The sequence below is a fragment of the Drosophila melanogaster genome, chromosome 3R, assembly GCF_000001215.4.
Source record: "Drosophila melanogaster chromosome 3R".
Taxonomy (NCBI): Eukaryota; Metazoa; Arthropoda; class Insecta; order Diptera; family Drosophilidae; genus Drosophila; species Drosophila melanogaster.
The window spans coordinates 9,211,880-9,233,324 of NT_033777.3; the positions used below are offsets into that span (position 1 = coordinate 9,211,880).

The 21,445-nt window shown below is 38.9% G+C and overlaps 1 protein-coding gene and 1 long non-coding RNA gene across 6 annotated transcripts in view; one reads left to right on the forward strand and one right to left on the reverse strand.

The window, feature by feature from the left end:
• Nucleotides 1-21,445, reverse strand: part of pum (pumilio) — a 171,340-nt gene that overhangs the window by 145,537 nt on the left and 4,358 nt on the right. For 4 of the 5 annotated variants that reach the window (NM_001275474.1, NM_169259.3, NM_169258.3 and 1 more), the window contains exons 3-8: nucleotides 20,195-20,977; nucleotides 6,643-6,884; nucleotides 6,320-6,446; nucleotides 6,108-6,226; nucleotides 2,098-2,386; nucleotides 1,881-1,967 (exon numbers count right to left, since the gene is read on the reverse strand). In NM_001275474.1, the coding sequence (NP_001262403.1) occupies nucleotides 1,881-1,967; nucleotides 2,098-2,386; nucleotides 6,108-6,226; nucleotides 6,320-6,446; nucleotides 6,643-6,884; nucleotides 20,195-20,977 (1,647 nt within the window). Of the gene's footprint in view, nucleotides 1-1,880; nucleotides 1,968-2,097; nucleotides 2,387-6,107; nucleotides 6,227-6,319; nucleotides 6,447-6,642; nucleotides 6,885-14,341; nucleotides 14,962-20,194; nucleotides 20,978-21,445 lie in introns of those variants that run through there. The other variant, NM_169260.4, reaches the window with a different exon arrangement.
• lncRNA:CR45196 (long non-coding RNA:CR45196) lies at nucleotides 16,254-18,398 on the forward strand. Its single transcript, NR_125121.1, has 3 exons — nucleotides 16,254-16,273; nucleotides 17,483-17,973; nucleotides 18,113-18,398. It is a non-coding gene; the product is annotated as a long non-coding RNA:CR45196 (long non-coding RNA).

The window sequence follows — 21,445 nt, forward strand, 5'->3', positions numbered from 1 at the left end:
ACGCCGATTTAATAAGAAATATCCACGAAAGCTACCGAAAGTGGGAAAAAGCCTGAGTGCATGCCTTGCATTATCCATTATCGGCAACATATTGCACGCCTTTCTCATGAAACCAATAAATGCATATCTGTACTCCTGCTTTCCCTTTGTCGCCCCCCTTTTACTGAGCTTTATTTATGGTTGGAGTGTTGCGTGTTGCTTTATCTCTCTGAGAGAATATGAAAACATAATAATAATCACTATTATTACACATATATTAACATTCTTTATGGTCTTTCGCACAACGCAGGCATTATAATATAATTTTGGCTCTGAATTAAAAGCGCACCATAAAAGGGCAAAGGGGATTTCACTTTTAACTGAACTGTGAAAGGGTAATTTCATTTTAATGTTTGAAAAGCTGTAACTATTTTTGAAAAAACACAAAGTCGGATTTCTGTTGGATAAAAGAAATGTTTAAATGCTAAATATTTAAACATATTTATTTAAGCATATTAGGCTATGAATACATTTACTTTGTTTAGAGTTCACTAAACGACGCATTCCCTCCAATTAACTCTGTTTGATCAACACATATGAGCTGAATGCATTAAATGTGTCTGGAGTGTGCTTATTGAAAACTTTACGCAAAACACAGGAAGCGCATTAAACTTTCACCTTTCTGGCGCCACAAGCAGCATCAGTTTTTCATCCGTAATGACATTCCAGCTACTTTGACCCGATCAGGATACAGTTTGATGCTTGTTGCTCCTTGCTGTTGCTCGACCGTTGTTGGCTTAACAACATTTTCTGACAGTGTGTTGGCTTTTTCACTTTGATGCAATTTTGCGCAGCACACTTTCAGGCAGCTCACTTAAAACACACACACACACAGGCCAACAAAGAGCTACGATAAAGTTTTCCCGCTTCGGTTTTCCCCCCACCTTTTTCTCCTTTGGGCCAGAAGAGAAGACAAAAGCGACACAAAAATGCCTGCAGGATGTGTGGAGCGAGCGATAAAAAGCGGAAGTGCAGATTGCCCCAGCCTCAACGACGACTAAAGTGTGGAAATGTCAATTTGCTTTGCGGCCAACAGTTGAAGGCCAAGGGGGAATCGGGCGGAATGAGCAGAGAGAGATCGAGGGAGGATATAGCATCGGTAACTGCAACAACGCATATTGATTTTCAATTTGGCAGCCAAGGGAGAAGGGCTGCCTGTTGGTTGTTTGCTAGATATAAAGCTGAAGTTAACAGAAAGAAATGACATTGACTGGGGCCGGAATACAGTCTGCACTCGCAGAGAGAGGAATATTAAATATGGAATATTAATGGGATTCCAAACGGTTAAAACGGTTCAGGAATTTTGGCATTGAGTCTAATCTCTATTGTTAGTAACTGAATAAAACTAAACATTTTATTATTAAATTTCCAAACCAAAAATTGGTCATTCGTTTTCCCTTATCGAGTGCCCACTGTAACCGCAGGAATGTGAGCGAGCCTAACCAAAGGCTGGTTTGACAGCCACTGGCACACAGAAGCACCAGCTTAAAAGCAATTTTGTGGCTAATAAATCCGATTTCCGTTTTGTTTCGAAATAAATTGCATGCAACGAGATGGGCACTGCGGAGGATGTCGGATGGTAAATCGAGAAATGGAGAGTGGTGCATTGGGACTCAGTTTTGTGCAAGGCTGGCGGAAATGGCTACCAGGGGACGCAACAGCCGCATCCGGCGGATGTGGAAAATTAGGCAGCCACTGTGACTCCAGCACACAGTTGACTTGCCTACTCCCATACCACCCACTCACATGACCCAAATTTTCGGTTGCGAACCCACAATGAAAATGTCACTCTGGGGACCATGGAAACAACAAACTGTTCGGTAGGATTTATTTCAACTCACCTGAACATCAAAATTTTGCTGCTGCAAGAGATTTCCGGGAGATTCCATGTGATTGGGTCCAGCTGCCTGGTGATTCAACATTGGTGACTGTAAAGTCGAATTTACAATTAGTTATTACACTTCTTAATTGAAATTAACTATTTAAAGTTCTAATTAAATTTATAAAATTTTGATCTTATCTATTAAACTTTTGTTCACTTAAACTTAACCATCCTACCTGTGCTGCCATTGGCATTCCGCCGCCAACGCCGTTCATCATCGGCGGTTGCAATTGACTCATCTGGGCGGCCATCTGCTGGTGGGCCGCATAAGCGCCGCCTGCCCCGCCTCCGCCGCTGCCACCGCCGACTCCGTTGCCAGATCCAACAACTCCGCCCAAGCCGCCTCCCATGCCTTGGCCATGATCCATGAGCATGTGATTGAAGGGCAGTGGAGGAAAGAGTAGATTGGGGGGACGTGGCTGGGACTCCTCTGCAGGTGATGGTTGACGTGAACCAGGAGTGCGACTAGAATAAAATGAAAGTTAAAAAATATAATAAATATTTGTTTTTAATTATTTAAGCTATAGATTTCACAGTTTAAAAGAAACAAAGGATCTTAACAGCATGTTATTTAACAGTGCAGTCTCAAACTGTAATAATATAATTTTGAACTGTGGAAAGTTTGTGAGTAACTGTATTCACCACTTAGCCGTGGCATAAACCTTTTTCTTATCACAGATTCTCAAACTGTTAAGTGTACTAAAAAGTATTTAGAACAGAAGGAATAAAGCAATTTATTTGAAATAAAAAATCTCAAACTTTAAATTATAAATTAAAACTAATCTAAGAATAGTGGAGCCTAATTTGCCGTCATAATATTACTACCAACTGCACAGTTTTGCAGCTATTGGCCAAACACCGGGTAAAACAAAAGACTTAAGCAGCAAACTTGTTTCCAAATGACTCGTGACGTCAGCACTCCAGCTGACCAGCGGTTCATAAATTAAACACAGCATCTGCATAAAATCAGCGAAACGAGCATCGTTTAACATGCAAATAAAATGGTCGAGCCAAACTTTAGATCAAACTGGAAATGTTTGCCACTGTATGTAGTATGGTGAGTCAGTCATGCTGATAAATTAATTAATGCATTTATCTCGGCACGGCAGCTTCCATTCATTCATCGCTCTTAACCCACTGCACCCAAGTCGATGACTCTGCAAGCACAGTGATTTTTACTACACTCTACTCTGCACATTGTTTTGCCTCTTTTCTTTCTAGCGTCAAATGCATGTGTGCTCGTATGTAATTTCCCAGCTATAATTTCATTGCCAGGTCATTCACACCGCATTATTAACAATACATGTGACTTCAGAGAAACAAGCTTGGGAGCAGAACAAAAGTTTAGCGCTCTCAGCCAAAGCAGCTGGGGAAACAAATATCCAAAGCGAAGGAATTAATTACTGTTAATCCAACTGTAATGCAAAGTGCATTGCTACTAAAAGCTTGTAATTTCTATAATTTCTAAGCAGCTTACGTCATACACTTTGAGATCTTTTTGACTACCTGTATTAGTCATATAGCTTAGCTACGTATATTTTAGAATTCTGTCGGTGATTACCAACCATCTGGCTGGTAAACAAACCCAGTCATGACGCCAGCCAAGCATAAAAGGATTATCTTCATTTTTATATAACTCTTCTCTTAATTTTGGCTAGCCACAAATCTAGTACTTTTTTGGGGTTCCAATTACAGTCCAGCTGAATTTATAACGAATTCAAAGCTTAGATTTCACACTCTCACTTTTCATCATTTTGTAGAGCGAGCGTCTAGTTTGACCGAGGTCAGGTATTCATTGGCAACTTTCCACTGGCCCCCGAATTCTAAGAGTCATGTCTGACCTAGCACAATGTAGTATGTTCATACAATCCCATTAGCTCCGCTGCTCCGCTTTCGGTGACCCAAAATTTTCACTTTTCAAGACAAAAGAAAGTGCGGCCACCAGTGGAGCGAGAGAGGGCAAAGAGGCGGGAAAACCAACAAAAAATGAGGCATCGGCAGCCAAAAAGGTCAGAGTGGTAAGCGGGAAAGGGCGCTGAAAGGGGAAGGGGCGTCGGTTGTAATGGGTTAGCAGTAGTCTGGGTCACCTGGCAGGTGGCAAAAGAAGAAGCAGCAATCAGTGTGTGTGTGTGTGTGTGTGTGTGCCAGTCAGGTGAGTCACTTGGCTGTCCACTTTTGCCTGCCTCGAATTATTTTTAGCAGCGCTTTTCGCCTTTCAATGTTTTCGCAACTTTAATTTCAAACAAAATGTACAATAACAAACAGAGCCATATAAAAAAGAAACCTCCAGCCGCAGTAGCAACAAAAAAAATAGTGGTAATACAAAAAACCAACTGAAACCCACGCTGTAATGCAATATCTAACGAAATCTAATCAAAATGTGTATAGCAAATACAACATAATATATAAAAAAAAAAACTTTACAATTCAATTTCATCAGCCCAATAATTCTATTGAATTATGTTTCTAACTACTGCTTACTTCCTTTTACTTAATTTATTTATACATTTATATTGTTTGTTTCAGACATGATCTAAAGTTCCTTGTAATCAGCGTTGCAATCTCATACAACTCAAACTGAAGCCGGAATGAGTATCGATTTCTTCGAGCTGATCTTGATGCAGGTGATTTTTATCGCTGCTTCTGTGGCTCTTCTGCTCGCTGGCTGGCTGCTGTTGTTGTTGCCACTTACATCATAACAGTTATTACGTTTGGCATTGAAACATGTTTGGGCCAACCGGCAATGAAATTGCAAAACAGCGTCAGTGGACAAAAAAAAAATAAAGAAACTGAGAAACCAGCCGGCTGCCACAGCGGAGAGTGAGATATAGATATAAGTGCGAGAGCGAGAGAGGGAGAGAAAACCGCAGACTGGTTTCTTTTTCTTTTGTTAGTCCTAAAAGCTAGTTGCTGGTCTCTCATGCATTTGTTTTCGGCTAAATGTTGTTTAAGTACTGCAGCTTGATAAGAGGAAGTGGCCCAGAAATTGCAATAATTGGAATTGTATATTTAAGTACGCTTTAAGAATAGACCTAGACCTTGATGAACGCAATAATAGTCGAATTCTAGATCAAATCTAGTTGCATCATAAAGCTTTATTCCAATTACTTGCTAACTTGCTTAACCAATACAAATTGTCTTTGAATTCAAGCTTAGGCACCGAGCAGCACTCCTCCTACAACTTTTGAGCATAACTCTTTCAACATAACTGCACAAATTCCAATTTAACTCACTCAAAGTGTCGTCGTATTTTCGTTGCGTCAACTGAAAAAGGCGTTAAACGCAGGTGGGCCGCCTCACGAGGAGAAAAAAGCTTTCCCCATTGCCATAAATAACAATTAAAACTTAATAATAAATAATGTAAATGGAAATGGAAATACGAAAACCGTGGGCAGACGCACAACAATCACTTTGCAGCTTTATGTCACACATGAATACGAAGATATGGCAATTGCAGGTGAAGTACAACGAAAAAATGTGGGTTAAGACCCGGCCGGTAAATATTTCAGGTAATTGATACGAATTTTGTGGGTCAACACTTTTCGATAATTTAATATTCAAGGTTTGACTCTTAACAATTAACAAGCAAGCCAATTATTAGCATATGCTCGCAAGTAATATATTACTAAATAATACGAAACTAAGGCAATTATTTCCTTAACTGACATCAATATGTAATTGCTAAGAGCTCTTAATTAAGTAATGTAATGCAAAACAGAAAGGAAATGGATTTCTTCATCTAATTACATATAATCGTAGGCCTTACAACTTAAAAATTGGTTATAGTTTTGAATAATGTTAATACCTCTATTGAATAACCTTCGTAAGGAAAAAAAAAAAAGAATGACTAGCCATGTCTATTATACACAGAACCAGTCATAATTTCCTCAACCGTTTGCCAGTCACGATGAAAACTGGAAAACTCCACTTCTTGTCTTGGCTAACAACACACTACACACTGTGGATCGAGTGAAAGTCTATGCAAAAATGAAAGAACCCAACCTTGAACTGGAAAAATTTCAGTTTCAGTAATCATAACTTGAAAAAATTCTGCGGTCAAGAGAAGAGAGGCGAGAAGAACATAGCGAGAAAACCAGTTTTGTCCAACCAATCTAGAGTTTAGAGCGGTCTAGTCTGGGGTCTTTAGTCGGAGTCTGGACCGAGTTGAAAGTTGTCTACTACTCACTTGAAGCCCTTGTCATCGTCAATGCCGTTGACAACACCATTTGAGTTTGTGACCTGATCGTCTTTCTTCAAACCGTTTGTGTCAAACGGAGAGTTTGCTTTCTCCTTATCGTCGCGTGACTGTAATTGAAAACAAGGTATTGTTATTATTAATATCGATTCTATTTGATTTTCTATCTATTCTATTTCTATTTTCATCGTTTAAGACCTTACCTTATCGTTGTCGTCAAACTTTAGATTCCGCAAATGCGGTTCCAATCCGGAAAGCGAGCTATCTTTGTTGGTGGGCGAGCCACTGAAAACATATTCAACCACTTTGGCGCAAGTCGAATCGCGGGGACTGCAAGAGAAATAGCACCATTAGATAGTTATATAAAATTCAAACTAATGGATAGTTGACTGCAGTAGTTCAAACATTTATTAATGACTTAATTAAATGGTTGGAAAAGTTTCGGCGCTTGAAATTTACAAGCGTATTTTGCAACTTCCTTATCTGCACTTCACGCTCCATTGAATCCATTTGTTAATTTTCTCACCTCAGTATGCCCGCATTGCCGCTGTTTGAAGTATCGGAGGCGCCTCCATGGGCGTAGGCTCGCGAGGGGGGCGGCACCAATATATTCTCGCCCTGTGTGGACCAGGTGTGATCCTTCCACACGGAGGAGGGATCCCCGATGCCGGGGATCTGCAGGGGATGCAACGGTCCACCGGGAGTGCTCGAGGATACGCCCTTGCCATCGGATTTCTCCCACAATTTCTTGGCAGTGGATGTGGTAATCTGAAACATTGAGAAAACAAAACCAAATTTATAATTTGCACGCGTATTTTCTTTTTTTTTTTTTGTAATTAAATTATTTTAAGCCAATTTCCGATAAACGGGAAATGGGAATGAAAATTCATAGATTCATTTAATGCTCTATTGAAATGCATTCTCAACTGGCAATTGATGGCTTCCAGGAAAGCAAATATCAGAGAAATCACATCATCGTCTCATTGACAACAATGCCAGCGACATAAATGTCAACGGAACATTGCAAACAAATTGTTAATTAACTTTTGTCGCCCTCCTTTTCTTTTGGGCTGTGTGTGTGTGTTTAACCATTCCCAAAGGAAAACCTTGCGTCATAATGCGACAGAATAAGCCACACCAACCGCCCACACATCTGGCAACTTCCCGACATCCTGACACACAGTTTAAATATTTAAGAGCTTATCAACTGGGCTTCAACCGAAGGGGGTGGCGTTGCACGGTGGGCGGAAAGTGGAAAAGCTCTCCTTGGCTGCGGCTTTTGCATTAATAACAGCGCAAGTCCCTAAAAGTCGATCCAAAATTGTAGGTTACAGGCAACTTAAAAATTATGTTGGCCTCAAAAGAGAGCGTTTATTACCAAATTCTTAAATTCACGGTTTTGCCAAACAATTTTCAAAAAATTTCTAAATATTTTTCCGATTAAGTTGATTGAATGATAAACATTTGAGTCAAACAACAATTACAAATAAAGCAAATATTTGAAACATATGCATAGCCGGCTTAACGCTTGTCTATTTAACCTAAGACAACAATTTCACAGACGCAAAGATTTGGAACGGCGATGGTTTTAGAGATTACCAAACACCGAAATCTCTTAACAAATATTTGGCGTATCCAAGCCAAAAATTTGTAAATAAAGCCAACGAAAATGCTTTAAACGAGCGAAAGACGGCAAGAGCGTGAAAAAAAACTTATATAGTGAGACAAAGAAAAGCTTGACAGTGCAAAAGGAAATAAGCTTAAGTCAGAAAAGTGCGAATTTTGATCTGCTCTGCTCGCACACAAAAAGATACAAAAGAGATTACCAAAGCAGTGATACAATATAAATGGAAAACAATACATGAAAATCACAACGCAATGGAAATGCTGACGTAATATTTTTGTTTCATTTAATATGGGTCACAATCTCCGAAAATGAATGAAAATCTGTGCGGGTAGGCAAGAAAAAATAAATCAAATAAATTAATTAAGCCGCAATTAATAAGTAAGCATAAAAAACAAGGCGGCAAAGAGGTGCCAAAAAATGCGGCGCCGAGCTAAATAAAAATCGCCAACCGGAAAAGTGAACAACAGAATTAAAATCGCTTTTGTTAATGAACAAAACAAAAGAAGGAAACAGAATTCAGTTGAGAATAATATGCACTGAAAGAAATATTTTCTATAGAAAAAATCGTGGCGCAGAGATGATCTCCCCAATAGTTTCAAAAACGAGTCGATTCAACATTATTGAAATTTAAATTCGGTTTTTTTTTTTTTGTTCATAATTAAAGCTATTCGAGACCCAAACAAATTTACCACCCATCACTCCCGCATGTAGGAAAATCCGCACATAAGAGAAAATCGTTCATTAACTTGTCCTTGACTGTGAAGATACAAAAAAACAAAAACGTAGATACAACGAACACACACACGCACATTCAGCTCACACAGATACAGCACGCATACAGCTGAGCGAAAAAGGGAGCGGGTGAGCCAGAAAAAAAGGGAGAGACAGAAAACAAAAACCGGCCTCCTCTTTGTTGGAAAATATGCGTGAGAGAGCGAGAGAGAAGCCAACGAAAATGCTCGCAAAGCATAGACAGCGATATCAAGAAGAAGAAATGGCCAGAAAAACAACAAAAACGGCAAGAAAATCTTAGAATGGCAAATAGGCGAACGCATAAAAAAGAAAAACACCAAAGGCAGACAGAGACAACAAAAAAAATAAGAGAGCGAAAACAAGGCAGAAGTGGGGTGGGGTAAAGGGTGGTGGATATTCGGCCATAGGCTCGTGCGAAAGAGAACGAAAAGAAACAACAAAATAGCAAAACCAGCCAGAAATTTGTCTACAAAAGAAACCTTCTAAATTACATTCTGTCTGAATTTTTTTCATACTGTATATTCAAAGTTATTGTTGTTTTTCTTATTCGGCTAAAAAAGTTGGTGTTGATGGGTGAATAGGTTATGTAAATGATTATACGCTGGGCTGGATTGATTGAAAGTGGCTTGACAGGTCAACGTTTCCGGAATCATTCATAAAAAAGAATTGCACAAAGATAAATTAAAATATAAGAGCATATGAAGCTTAAAAATTTTCGCTTTCTTGATTCAAACACATCTTTTTAACATTACATATGTGGTTTATAGTATTATTAATAGACAACATATTGTAGCTATCTTATTAAACTAATTGCCCATGATAGGCACACAAAATGAACCAGTTCTTAAGTAAAATTAATGTCCAAATTAATTGAATTATCTAATAACAACAAAGAGCTCTTAGCTACACACTAAAAGCAATCATTTAAAACCAGTTTTTAATTCAATAAAAAGTTCTATCTTAATTTTCGTATTTTCAGTTTTAAAGAACTATTATCGTTGGCCTTGACAATTCTAAAATCTATCTTTAATCACTATACCGAAAATACTCTTTACTTTATATTTTGGCGAAATATATTTACATTAAATATTTCATATACAACACAAAGTAAAACAAAATGATATATTTGACATATAAACAAATCAAGCACCAGTTTTTAAATAGCAAATAGCTCATAGGGATTCCCATTTACTTTTTTTTTTATTTAAGTAAAAAACAAAAATAAAAGCGGTCTCAATAGTAAAAAAAATATAATTTCGCATTGCAAACAAATCCACATTTAATTTTTGGGCACGAAAAGTTGTTGACTTTGAATTTTTGTGTGTAACAAACACCGAAAATAAATAAGCGTTAACCGCCTGAAGTGTGAGAGAGAAAAAATTGAGTGTGCCAAAAAAAGATGTGCGAAACATGAAGATTAAATTGTTTAACGAAATCAAGGCGAAATTGTTGAGAAGGCTGGAGTTGGCGGGCACAACAAAGTGTTCTTTCTCCATCGGTTTAAATTTGTGTTTCCACCTTTCGGAGTTGTTGTCAAGTGCAAAGACCTTTCGCGTGTCATACGAAAAGCCAAACGAAAATAAACTAAAATAAAATAAATCTAAGCACACAGACACACATGTTGGGCGGAAAATCGAGGAGTACTTGGTATATACATATGTATCTTTAGAAATGCACGAGAAATTGGGCGTGGCTACATGGATTTTGGCCAAATAAATATGTATATGTTGGTGTCCCTAAAAATAATTTTAATGAAGCTTACCTAAAATAATGCACGAAAATATTCCAAATGGTTTATTTCGTTAGCAAAAATAAGCTTGGTAAAGCTAAACCAACAAGTTATAAATTTTATATGCATTTAAATGCTTAGCTATGACATCTTGTGTGCAAATTCCTGTTTCACTATTGAAAATACCATTTTTAGTTGCATTTTGTTTATATTTTTTTGTTATATTTTTCGAGGTATTTGTATCTTTAACGGAATGTTCTCAGTTATTTTCGGCTCTTCGCGACTATTGATTTTCTTCATGTTGTTGGTCTCAACGCTTTTTGTTTGCAAAACGAGGCAAAACAAAAAGTGCAGTCAGGCTGAGAAATGCGTTTATTGCGCTTTTCAACAACCGACTTTGCTGCTGCTGCCGCTGTCTGCTGTGCATATTTATTTGACTTTGCCTTTCTCCACCAAACGAGACAAAAAGAACAGCAACAACCAACAACAAGAAGACAGAAAAAAAACAACAGAAGCGGGCAAAAGAAATAAACAGTGCAGTGCAACGCTAAATGTTTTTACTTCGCCGTGTGTATTTGGCAAAATGCAATGCAGTAAATTCTAGAAGATTAATTGGATTATATGGGAGTATCTCGAAGCACTAAATCTCTCAACTGGTTGTGCTAAAATTTATTCGCTTATTAGCCCTAAAATGTTAAAAGGTTAGAGTGATTTAACGTTACTGCCTACATGAAGATGGTTTTGTATTTAACTACATTTTTCTTTTATATTTTTGTTTAAAACTAAAAGCCCTCAGCAGCCAACTCGACTGTCAAACTTTTTTTTCCAAAAATATCTCAACTAAACGTACTAACTAGATTCTTTTCTTGCAACTTTTGATGATGACAAAAAGTTAGCTGCTAAGAAGAGCGAGAATTTTCTGCTCACCATGAGGTGAGCCAAAGTTGCAAGTTAAACGCCACGTGAAAAATTCGTACCGCTAAACTAAGTCACGTGACTTGCATTAACCACACAGAAAATATATACATATGTTCATATGTACGTGTGTACATCCAGATAGACCAAGAAATGGTGCACTGCCGCCCACTTTTCCTATAATTTAAGCAACTTTGTTGTTACTGCAGTTGTTATTTTGTTGCTGTTGCGTATTGTGTTTATTGGATTTGCCACACCCCCAGCCATTTGCCGCCCTATAAGTTAAACTGTCTGTGTCTTCCGCCTTCTGTCGGTAAATTGTCATCAACAGTCGCTTCGCTCCTTCAGCCCCTCGTTTACAACAAACCCCTCCCCCCCCCCCACTTCTTCATCCTGATAGACTTGGGCTTTTCTCCTCTTCACTTCAGTCAGTTGCTGCAAACATTTCCGGCGCCTTGTCCGCTTGTCCGTCCGCCGGTTTGTCCGTCCGTTAGTTGGGTCCCCTGTGTACAATAAGTCAATCCGTTTTGGCCAAGGTGTCGAGAGTCGACTGTCGTTGTCTCTGTCTTCATTGCTATCTCCATCTCTTTACAAGTATAAATCTTTATTGCATAATTCGAGTTTGCTTTGGCACTAGGTCTTCCTTTAAATTCATGGCATGTAATGCCTGAAGTTTACAGAAATGACAAAGTTGATGACGATTTGCAGGAGACCGGTAAATTGAATAAATTATCAGCAGTATAGGAGTTTAATATTGACACTAAATAGCATAGACTTAATCAACATTACTTCATGTAAAAAAAAGTATAAATATCGCTATTTTCTTTTTGAAACAGATTTACAATAATTTGAAGGCAATTTTTTTACACAATACGCGTACCGCCTATTTCATTATTTATAACTTTATTTTATCCATTTACTATGCGCGCTAATCGCTGTGATTATGCAAAACTAAAAGTGCACTTTGATATAAAACACATTGCATATGATGGCAAAAAGTTTAATGTAGATTCACCCCCAAGGTGTCACCATATAATGGTTATATTTTAAACGGATTCAAATTGGATTAAAATTTACCAATTGTGAATGCATAAATATGTGTATATATAGAAGAGACATGCCCTTATCGGGTGGCGACTGTCATCTGTCGTCTGACACGACCACGCCCCTCTTTGGCTAAAAGCCAATTCGGGCCACAACATACAAAGCCTAATCAGTCAGCGAGTTCGCTTCAGCTCAGTCAGACGCAATGCAATCAAGCGTGAAATAGATCGGGGCAAAAATAGGGGAAGAAAGGAAACCTAAAGGTGGGGGCGCTCTGTGTTCGGTCAAAGGCAAACAAAAAAAAAACACATTGCATATATAATTGAAACCGGAAAATATTTATTTTCATGTAAATTCCCTCGAAAACAGAAGATAAAAAGAGATAGGTGGGAAACCAGTAGAGGGGCCGAGAGCAGCATAAAATTCTATATACCCCTTTCTATCCACATTCCCCGCTCAAAAACTCAACCCCTTTTTCATGGCACTGAATCTGAATCTGAATCTGCTCACTTTACAGTTTACAGTGCTGTGGGGTTAAACTACGTGAAATGCATATAAAAAACAATTGTCAGAGTGGAAAAACAAACCCAATGAATGAATGAAACGAAAGAAAAAGCGAAAAATCAACTGCAGTCAGCAGAGAAGGGGCCAGAGGTAACCGCAAAGCGTTTTTATCTAAAAAGCTCCAGGCCCCCCACTCGAAAAATAGCCACAGAGAAGAAACCGAAGCTACATTCTATGCTGGGGATTTAGATCGGGAGGCTACACTAAATAAAAATATGAAAACATCTAATAAAAAAAAAAAAAAAAAAAAAAAAAAAAAAAAAAAACTTCTTGAAATTCACGGTGGACTACGATTGCAAACAGAAATAAGTGAAGTAATCAAATTAGATATGTTATTTAACAGTTGCATTTGTTTAACAGAAAACGAGAAAAAAATATTTCATTTCAAGTTTAGCATTACATTATAAATGCTACGTATTTTCTCTTAGTGTGCATTTCTTGCTGTGCCATTATCTAATAGCAGCAGTAACAAGAAGAGCATGAATGAAACGTGTCTCTCTTATCTCGTGTGTGCGCAAAGGGAACTAAATGGGGCTGTTTGAAATGTTTTAAATAAATACATCTTAATAGCCCTGCTTTATCAGTAATAATATAATTTATTTCGCCACTCGTTTAACTAATATGCTGTTAACAAACTTGTTTAAACAACCCTGTGGATTGATACAGTAATGAATATAATTAAATGAGACTTAAGTGGCAACAGCACATCGATGCCCCATTGACCAATGCATTGGTCAATTAAGCTTATTCCTTGCCATTTTTCTCTACTATTCAGTTAAGAGTTTATCTGTGACTGACTCAATGATCATAAATAATGCACTCACGAAAAATATGCATAAAGTAGATGGGGTAATTTTCGGTAGAAGACAATTCCATTGTACCTGGAATTCTTTTTTTCAACACGTACTTTCAATACATTTAACGTATTCCCATTACCATTTCAGTTTAATATTTGTTTAGATATGTTATCGACATTTCTAAAGCAGCTATAAGTTTACTGATTTAATTTGTTGGAAACCGTTTATCGCAAAAGTCTGTTTCATCAAATCAGTTATGTTTTCGTGTTGATATTTGCTACTGACTTCAAACAGGTAGAATTGCTTCGATAAAAAGCAATTAAGAAATATCAAGAGCAAGTGCAATTAGACGTAAACTCATTCATTAACCGGTTGGATCTACGGAATCCAAGACAGACTAAACGGAATGAACTTCAAGATGTCGGCATCGCCGTTCACCATTACCATTACCATTACCAGAAAGCAATCAATCATAATTATTTTCCCATAAGAGATGGCAAATAAGGTAAATGAGTTGTGTTTCTAAGTTTAGCACTTTTTTACGAACTACTTGTTCTTATGTACTACATTTAAAATAAACTATCTTAAAACTCAATTTTTATTTTTTGCGTCCCTCTTCGGGCGCCAGTGCATAATTTGTGGAAATTGAAATATTTGAGGAAGCCTAGAATGTAAACAGTATCTTTTCATCTTCAGAGGGTTAATTTGCCAGCTTAAACACGTAAATGGGGTACCCATTCTCAAGGAACAGGTGACTGAAGGGGTTCAAGGGATCGCAGCTTTTTGTGTCATTTACCATTTCCTGTGTGAGTGCAACATCCTCGGCGGTGCGAGCGTCCAAAATGAAGTCGTGCAGTAATTTCATCATTGGACAGGCTGTGCGAGTGAGAACGCTTGATGGTAAAGAACACACGGCGATCCAGTGCGCGACGGCGAGAGCAGTGAGAAAGGGACAGGGCGAATGTGAAACACGTTACACTGGCTTTTTTTCTTTCCTTTTCTTTTTTTTGCCGCCTGGCGATTCTTCTTTATTTTCGGTGGGGACACGCCGTGTGTCTATGTATGATATATATTTTCTTTGTATATGAATTTATGATTTATTCAAAAATTCAATACTGATTTGGAATTCTCGATTTCAAACTTTCCACACTCAGCTGCGATTTTCACACGCAAAAACCAATTTACATTTAGATTTATATACTACTATGTACACACACACACACGCACAAGCGCACTCGTTGGCTTAAAGCATTTTGTTGTTAATTTTCACTTGTCGGTTTCTTATTCCTCTTTTTTTTTGTATTATATCTTTTGTTTTTTTGGGCAAAAAACAAAAAACGTGCTTAACGATCGGCAAAAGAGACACACACTTATTTAATTCCATGCAGACGAGTCAACTGTTGCGGCCAAACTGAAAATTCTACGCTCCACAGTTCGCAAAAAATATATCTCACCGTGAGTGCGAAAGAGAAAAAGAGAAGCGGAGAGGTGGAGAGCAAGTGGACATGTATCGTCGAGAGTCAGAGAGAGAGAGGTGGAGAGGGTGAGCAGCTGTTGTCTGACAATAACATAATCAGCAACAATTTATGCTGTTTAAAAAGAGCAAGAGAAACGCTAATGAAGGGGAACACGGGCAGGGTCAGGGGTTGGTGGATCCCCTACATATCTCTCTCTTTCACCGCCCCCGCTCTGGCACCCTCTCTGTCGCTCTCCCATTAGCCGCACACGTGCAAGCTTAGCATTCTATCTGTCTGTCTCTGTTTGTGTTTGTTTGCTAAGCCGAATTCGGCATAGTTTTTTTTACGTAATGCGAGAGAAGAGAGAGCCGAGCTTATGAGTGGGCAATCAAGCTCTCTCGGAGTTTTGTGCATGTGTGTGTGCATGTATCTCAGAGGTGAGCGAATGAGCGAGCGGAGTAAGTGATCATGATTTGCAAACACAAGCTCAAGCAGCTGTTTGATTTCAGCGCGAAGAGTAGGGGATGCAAAGATCCGTCTTATGCGAAACCTAAATGGCCTACCACCATATGTAAATAGTTGTAATATTCAATAATAATACAATGTATATATAATATAATTACATACCTCTAAAAGAAAACTTTTTCCAAAGATTAACTATATAAATCATAACCACTCAACTAAAGCTGTAGATCCCTCCATGCTCACTATCCAATCGCCCGTCTTAACCTCCAAGTAATTAAATTGCTCGCGACAGTTGCTGGCAATTAAAATCGTTTGGAGAGCCAAGTCAAACAGCAAAACGAAATTAAATTGTCAAACAATTTGCCGCTGCATTTGAAATGCTTTATTTAATTAATGCAAATGAGTGTGAGCATAGTAAGCTTGGCGAGGGAGTGACGCATAGAGCAGCTGCCATCTCAGCTGACCACCACCCGGTCGAGATGGTAGGGAGAAACGTGCCAGAAGACAGATAAATGTGGCAACAATAAAAAGCAATAACCTCAAAAGTGAGAAGTGTAGAGCAGAGAACGAGAAAGAGAGACACACTAAACCAGGTCTAGCCGGCAATGCAAATCAATCAAATCCTATGAAGTTAACGTCGACGCCGTAGTTGGCTTCGTTGCATTTGCCACATTGAACAGCAGAAACTACAATTTTACTCGCTTAGGTACATTTTTTTCATTCTATAAAATCCATTACTACATCATCAATATATTTTCCATGCCTAGAGAGCTTCGTAGCTAAAGAATTCGCATCTTAAAAAAAATGTAAAACGTGATTGTCGATATGGTTATAATACAAGTTCCACTGTGCCACAGAAAATAAACATTCACACACATTATCATTTAAGCAGAGCGTCTTGGATGTTGGAAAATTGCAAACATTTCAGCTAATTGGCAAGACAAGAAGAGTCGGAAAAGAGATAGAAAGAGATGAGAAAGAGAAGAGACTCTGGTTTAGCGGCATTTGTTCAATTAGAACGAAAATGTTTATAAGAATAGGAGGCGGGTTGGTTGGTATGCTGTAAGAGGTGGAAGTGGTTATAGTCTACAGCAGGGCCAAAAAGAGGAAAAAAGAGGGAAACAAAAAAAAAAGCAGTTGGCGTAAATTAAAAGTCCAATCACTGACAAATCAGAATCAAAAATGCAAATATATGTATTTATATCCTTGGAAGATTAGAACGTATGCGGTAATCCTTATCATAAAATCCCGGAAGGCTGGCACGAAATCGTTCTTTAATGAATTAAGTTTTCAAGAGATTCATAAAATTAGGCTATTTACATATGTTAAATTGAACAAAACTCTAGACTGCCAATAATTCACGCTACAAAACCCCGAAAGTTTATGCGAACATAAGTTTCATAAAACGGATGTAATTATTTATTAACAATGGAAGTAACAAATTTGTTGGATTTTTTTGCTTTTCCAAATCAAATTGGAAAACAAAAATAAGCAAAAATAAGAAAAGGAGGACGACAAAAACAATCAACAATGCTCGAAAAGCTTCTTAACAGAGATGTTCCAATTAGGAAACCCATTATCCAACCAGAAAACGCAAAACGAAACGGGGGAAAAAAGCTGCGCTCAAAATCAGATGCCTCACACTGAGACAAATTCCACAGACACACACACGCACACAAAAATCATTACGCGCACAAAAAGCTACAAAAAAACATTAAAGAGAGTAAGGGGTGGGGAAAACTGTGTGGAAAAAGGAGGGAACTGGATGAAGATGAGAATTCGCAGAAAAAAAGAGGCAGGCAGCATAAAAGAATCGCAAGTAATAAGAACACCGCGTACACAGAAAAAAACTAAATTCGTATCAATCCAATCACATAACTCACACATAAGTAATAACTCATAACTCAGTAATAAGTAAGAAATCCAAGACGCTATCTTAATCAATGTAATTTGTATTGTTAAGAATCAAATCTTAACGCTCGAAAAATATCATTTCCAATTTTCTTACTGTGCAGAAGGCGAATGCGAAGAAGGGACAGAAGAAACAAAAGAGGAAGCAGAATGCACCACATGCAGGGAAACAACACAAACCAAGGCAAGTGAAACAATGAGCAAACTTAATGCAACAAAAACAACAACAGCGCAGAAGAATCGTTTTTACCCTTTTCCCATTCTCTCTCTCTCTGTCTTCTCCTACCCGCTGCTTTTCTTCTGTTCCCCTTTTTATTCCATTCCATTCCGTTCCGCCCGGCTGTTAAGCGCAAATCAATGACCTACGACATCAACAAGAGCGCGTCAAACACACACGCAAAGCCATAAGTGGAAGCAAGAGAGCGGAGAGATAGTTCTGGAAGAGAGAAGCGCGCGGGACAGGGACAGCACGTGGCAGGTGGGCCCAGCAGGGGGAGAGAGATAACTAGAGGGAAGGATGCAAGGAGTTTGGCGAAATATTGCCGATGCCTGCGTTTCTTTACCCCCCACAAACTGGCGTAGTAGTAGCAGCTCGGTAAATACTCGAAAAGATGTACATAATACATCAGTTTCAATATACAATGCATTACATATGTTTTAGTTTTTCCCATTTCCCATCAACAAAATATGCAAATTCATATAATTCACATATATTTTTCTTTTCTTCTTTTAAGAAAAACAAGGGTAAGATAAAGGACATCAACAACGGAACAGAAACCCCAAGAACAACAACAACAAGTTTGCGAAAACTCTCTTTTGCACAACTTTACTTTACCTCCAGCCAGGAGGTCTTTATTTTGTTACTATTATTCCGACTGGTCCTCGCATAAATGTAATAAATATCTTTCTCCTCTTCTTCTGCTGGTTCTACGCTCAGAGAGAGAGAGAGAGAGAGAGAGAGAGAGATTTCAAAGTTGATGCAAAGTAAACCGAAAAAAGGGTGACACAAGAAACAAAAAGTCAACCCACAAAGAGTAATTAAACCAAGAATAATCGTCATTTTACACAAATATTTACATTATAAACAAAAAAAATCAGCTAGAAACATCAAATGCGAAAGTAATATCATAAATAAACATGAATTAATAAGCAAAGAATTAATCTGATGTGTAGCGAGCAGGGTATCAAAAGGCCCGCACAACCCAGAACCGTTTTGAATCGACAATTTGCTTGATAAAAACATAATCGATTGCGGGCCAACCAACACTTGCCCATTAAAACCCTGCATTGTGTGCGAAGGAAGTGAAAAGGAAATTGCAGTGCCAGGTGACAAGGGGAATCACCTGAAGCAGAGGTCAGAGAGGGACGCCACGAACGGGTGAGCGAGACGAGAGGGTTAGACGAGTGAAATTCTTTAATTAAAATGGCATTTCCTATAAACAATTGTGACACAACGAGAAGTTCTTCTCCACCCCACTTGCACAGCATCGCCAACTCATTAGTTCCCAGTATTAAATTCTTTCGTTTATAAATTGCTGCCAGTTGTTTCTGGCTAAAATGCCAGTGGTAGTAGTAGTCGAGTTCTCAAGTCATCAGATTTACCGGCAACAGACAGGTGAGCAGACAGGTGTGTGAGTATCCAAGTGTATCTGCGTGTGGTTGTGCCGCATGTGCAATGTTCTGGCTTTATAAGGTTGAAAGATTGCAACCGGAATGGGATCTATGTATCTCAGCCCCGCCTCTTTCTTCGCTTCCCCTATATTTCCACATTTATCTCCATTAGCCAGTGTAGCAAAGACACGAATAAAGCAGCACGGACGGCGAGTAGAAATAATGAAAAGCCAAACAAGAAGTTCAAGAATAATAGAATCAGCACACAATGGTCCTCTTCTGCAAGTTCTATAACTATCAGAAATAAAGGCGCTACAAAAAATCTTTAAAACTCAATCTCGAACAAAAAAAGATTCTATTAAACTGTCACATAGTCATAATCACGCAAATATCGATCTCCATTCAGCAATAGAAAATGGTCAAACTTAGTAAATTGCAATGCCCTTAACAATTATTTTATGAGGCGCAAAATAAAATTCCTAAGAAAGTTACGAAAAGAAACGAAAAGTTTTCGCCAAAATTGGAAGAAAAAGTACAATGACAAAACCATAACCACTAGCTATCAAGCCAACTTATTGATTAATCTAACAAGAGAAAATAATCAAATGAAATTTAATGGTTAAAGTTTTGGCACTCTCTTTTTATTTGAGAATAAACTCTCGATTTAAACATGTAAGAGCTCCATTAAGGGCACTTGGTCATAACTTTATTTTTGAGCACTCTTTATCGGCAGTTTTGTCAAGTTGGTTTCGCCTATTTAATTGACAACTATCGAGTTTTAGTTCGCTAAATAAACAGCGTATAATAAGACAAATGAATGTAGTGGCAAACGCACTGAACTTAAGTAAGGCAAGAAAACTGTCATTCTCTTGGGTTCACAAACGCAAAGTAGATGATTCATCTCATTGACAGGAGAGAAGAAGCAGCCTTTTAGTTGTTCGTAGCTACCCCATCATGTAAAACTATTGATATTCCATCAGTTATCAATACAAACATACATATACAAACATGGTTAACTAATTAGCTTATCATTCCGAGCCTTATCAATTGAATTAAAGACTACTACTTATGCTACTGATAAGTGGTAGTATTCCTAAGCAAATCAATTGCAACATATTCCCCTCTTGTCCGCATAAATTATCGTAATCGAAACGACAATTGTTGGATTAATTATGGCAAGCCAAGAAAGTTAACCTATTACTCACCGCTGCATTCCGATTGGCAGCTGCAACAGCAGAGCTGTTCATATATTGATTCTGTGGCGGCATCATTGCGGCTCCCATGGGCACAGTGGTCTGGCCACCCATGTAGACATAGTCCTGGGGTCCTCCGGCTCCGGGTGGACCCAATGGCTGTTGCTTGGGCATGCCGCCGTTCATTCCCGGGTGCATGGCTCCACCATGATGGTCGTACATGCTGCCACCCGATTGGGCATAAGATGACATGTGACCCAAGGCAGCCGCATGGTTAAGCAGATTCGCGTTGTACTGGCCGGGATGTTGCTGCTGCTGTTGTTGCTGCTGCTGCTGCTGTTGCTGGCCGGGATGTTGTATGCCCAATCCATTGCCGTTGCCCAGTCCATTGCCACCGCCCATAAGGTGATGTGGATGCCCCTGGTTCTGCGCCTGCTGCTGTTGCTGCTGCTGCTGGGGATGCTGCTGGTGTGGATGCTGATGTTGTTGCTGGGCTGCAACTGCGGCTGCTGCCTGTGATATCATGTGATTGTGCTTGGCCAACGCCGCCGCCTGTTGCATGGCTGCCATATTCGCAGCTGCAGCGGCCATCGATTGATGATGCAGACCGCCATTCGTACCAGAGCCGCCATTATTTCCGCCGCCAGCTCCGCCGCCGCCACCACCACCCAATCCGCTGCCCATGCCAATGGTTCCAATGGCGCCGGGCCCACCATTACTGCCATTTCCCGGTGGACCGCCAGGAGCGGCATTGGCCGGATTCATCGGCGGATTGTACTTCCATTTGTCCGGGTTCTGGAATTAATTCAAGGATATATGTATGAGCCTTTGAATAGTTCTCGATATAATCTAACTTAATTGCTCTCATTTAGTTCGTAAATATAAAATTCTGAGCTATTTAATCCTTTGTATTTGTACATTGCCAATTAAGTCTCTGTCGAATATGAAACAAATTTCCTAATCAATATCTCCTATTTTACCACAAACATCTTGCTATTCTATTCGCACAATTCCATTGGCTGCACACTCAATGCCAAATTGTGATAATCTGTTTATGCAACCATTTCTGGCAGACACTTATACAATCTGCGGAGGTCAACTGGGGGAGAATTAAAGCCCACCTTCCTCCCCCTGAAATAAGCGCCACAAAGTCTAATCAAGAAGCAGCACTGGGAAAAGTTACCCAATAACGATATGGAAGCCAAAATTTAGAAAAAGGGGAAAAAATTGTCATCTGATGCTAATTGCTAAATATGCTCTTCA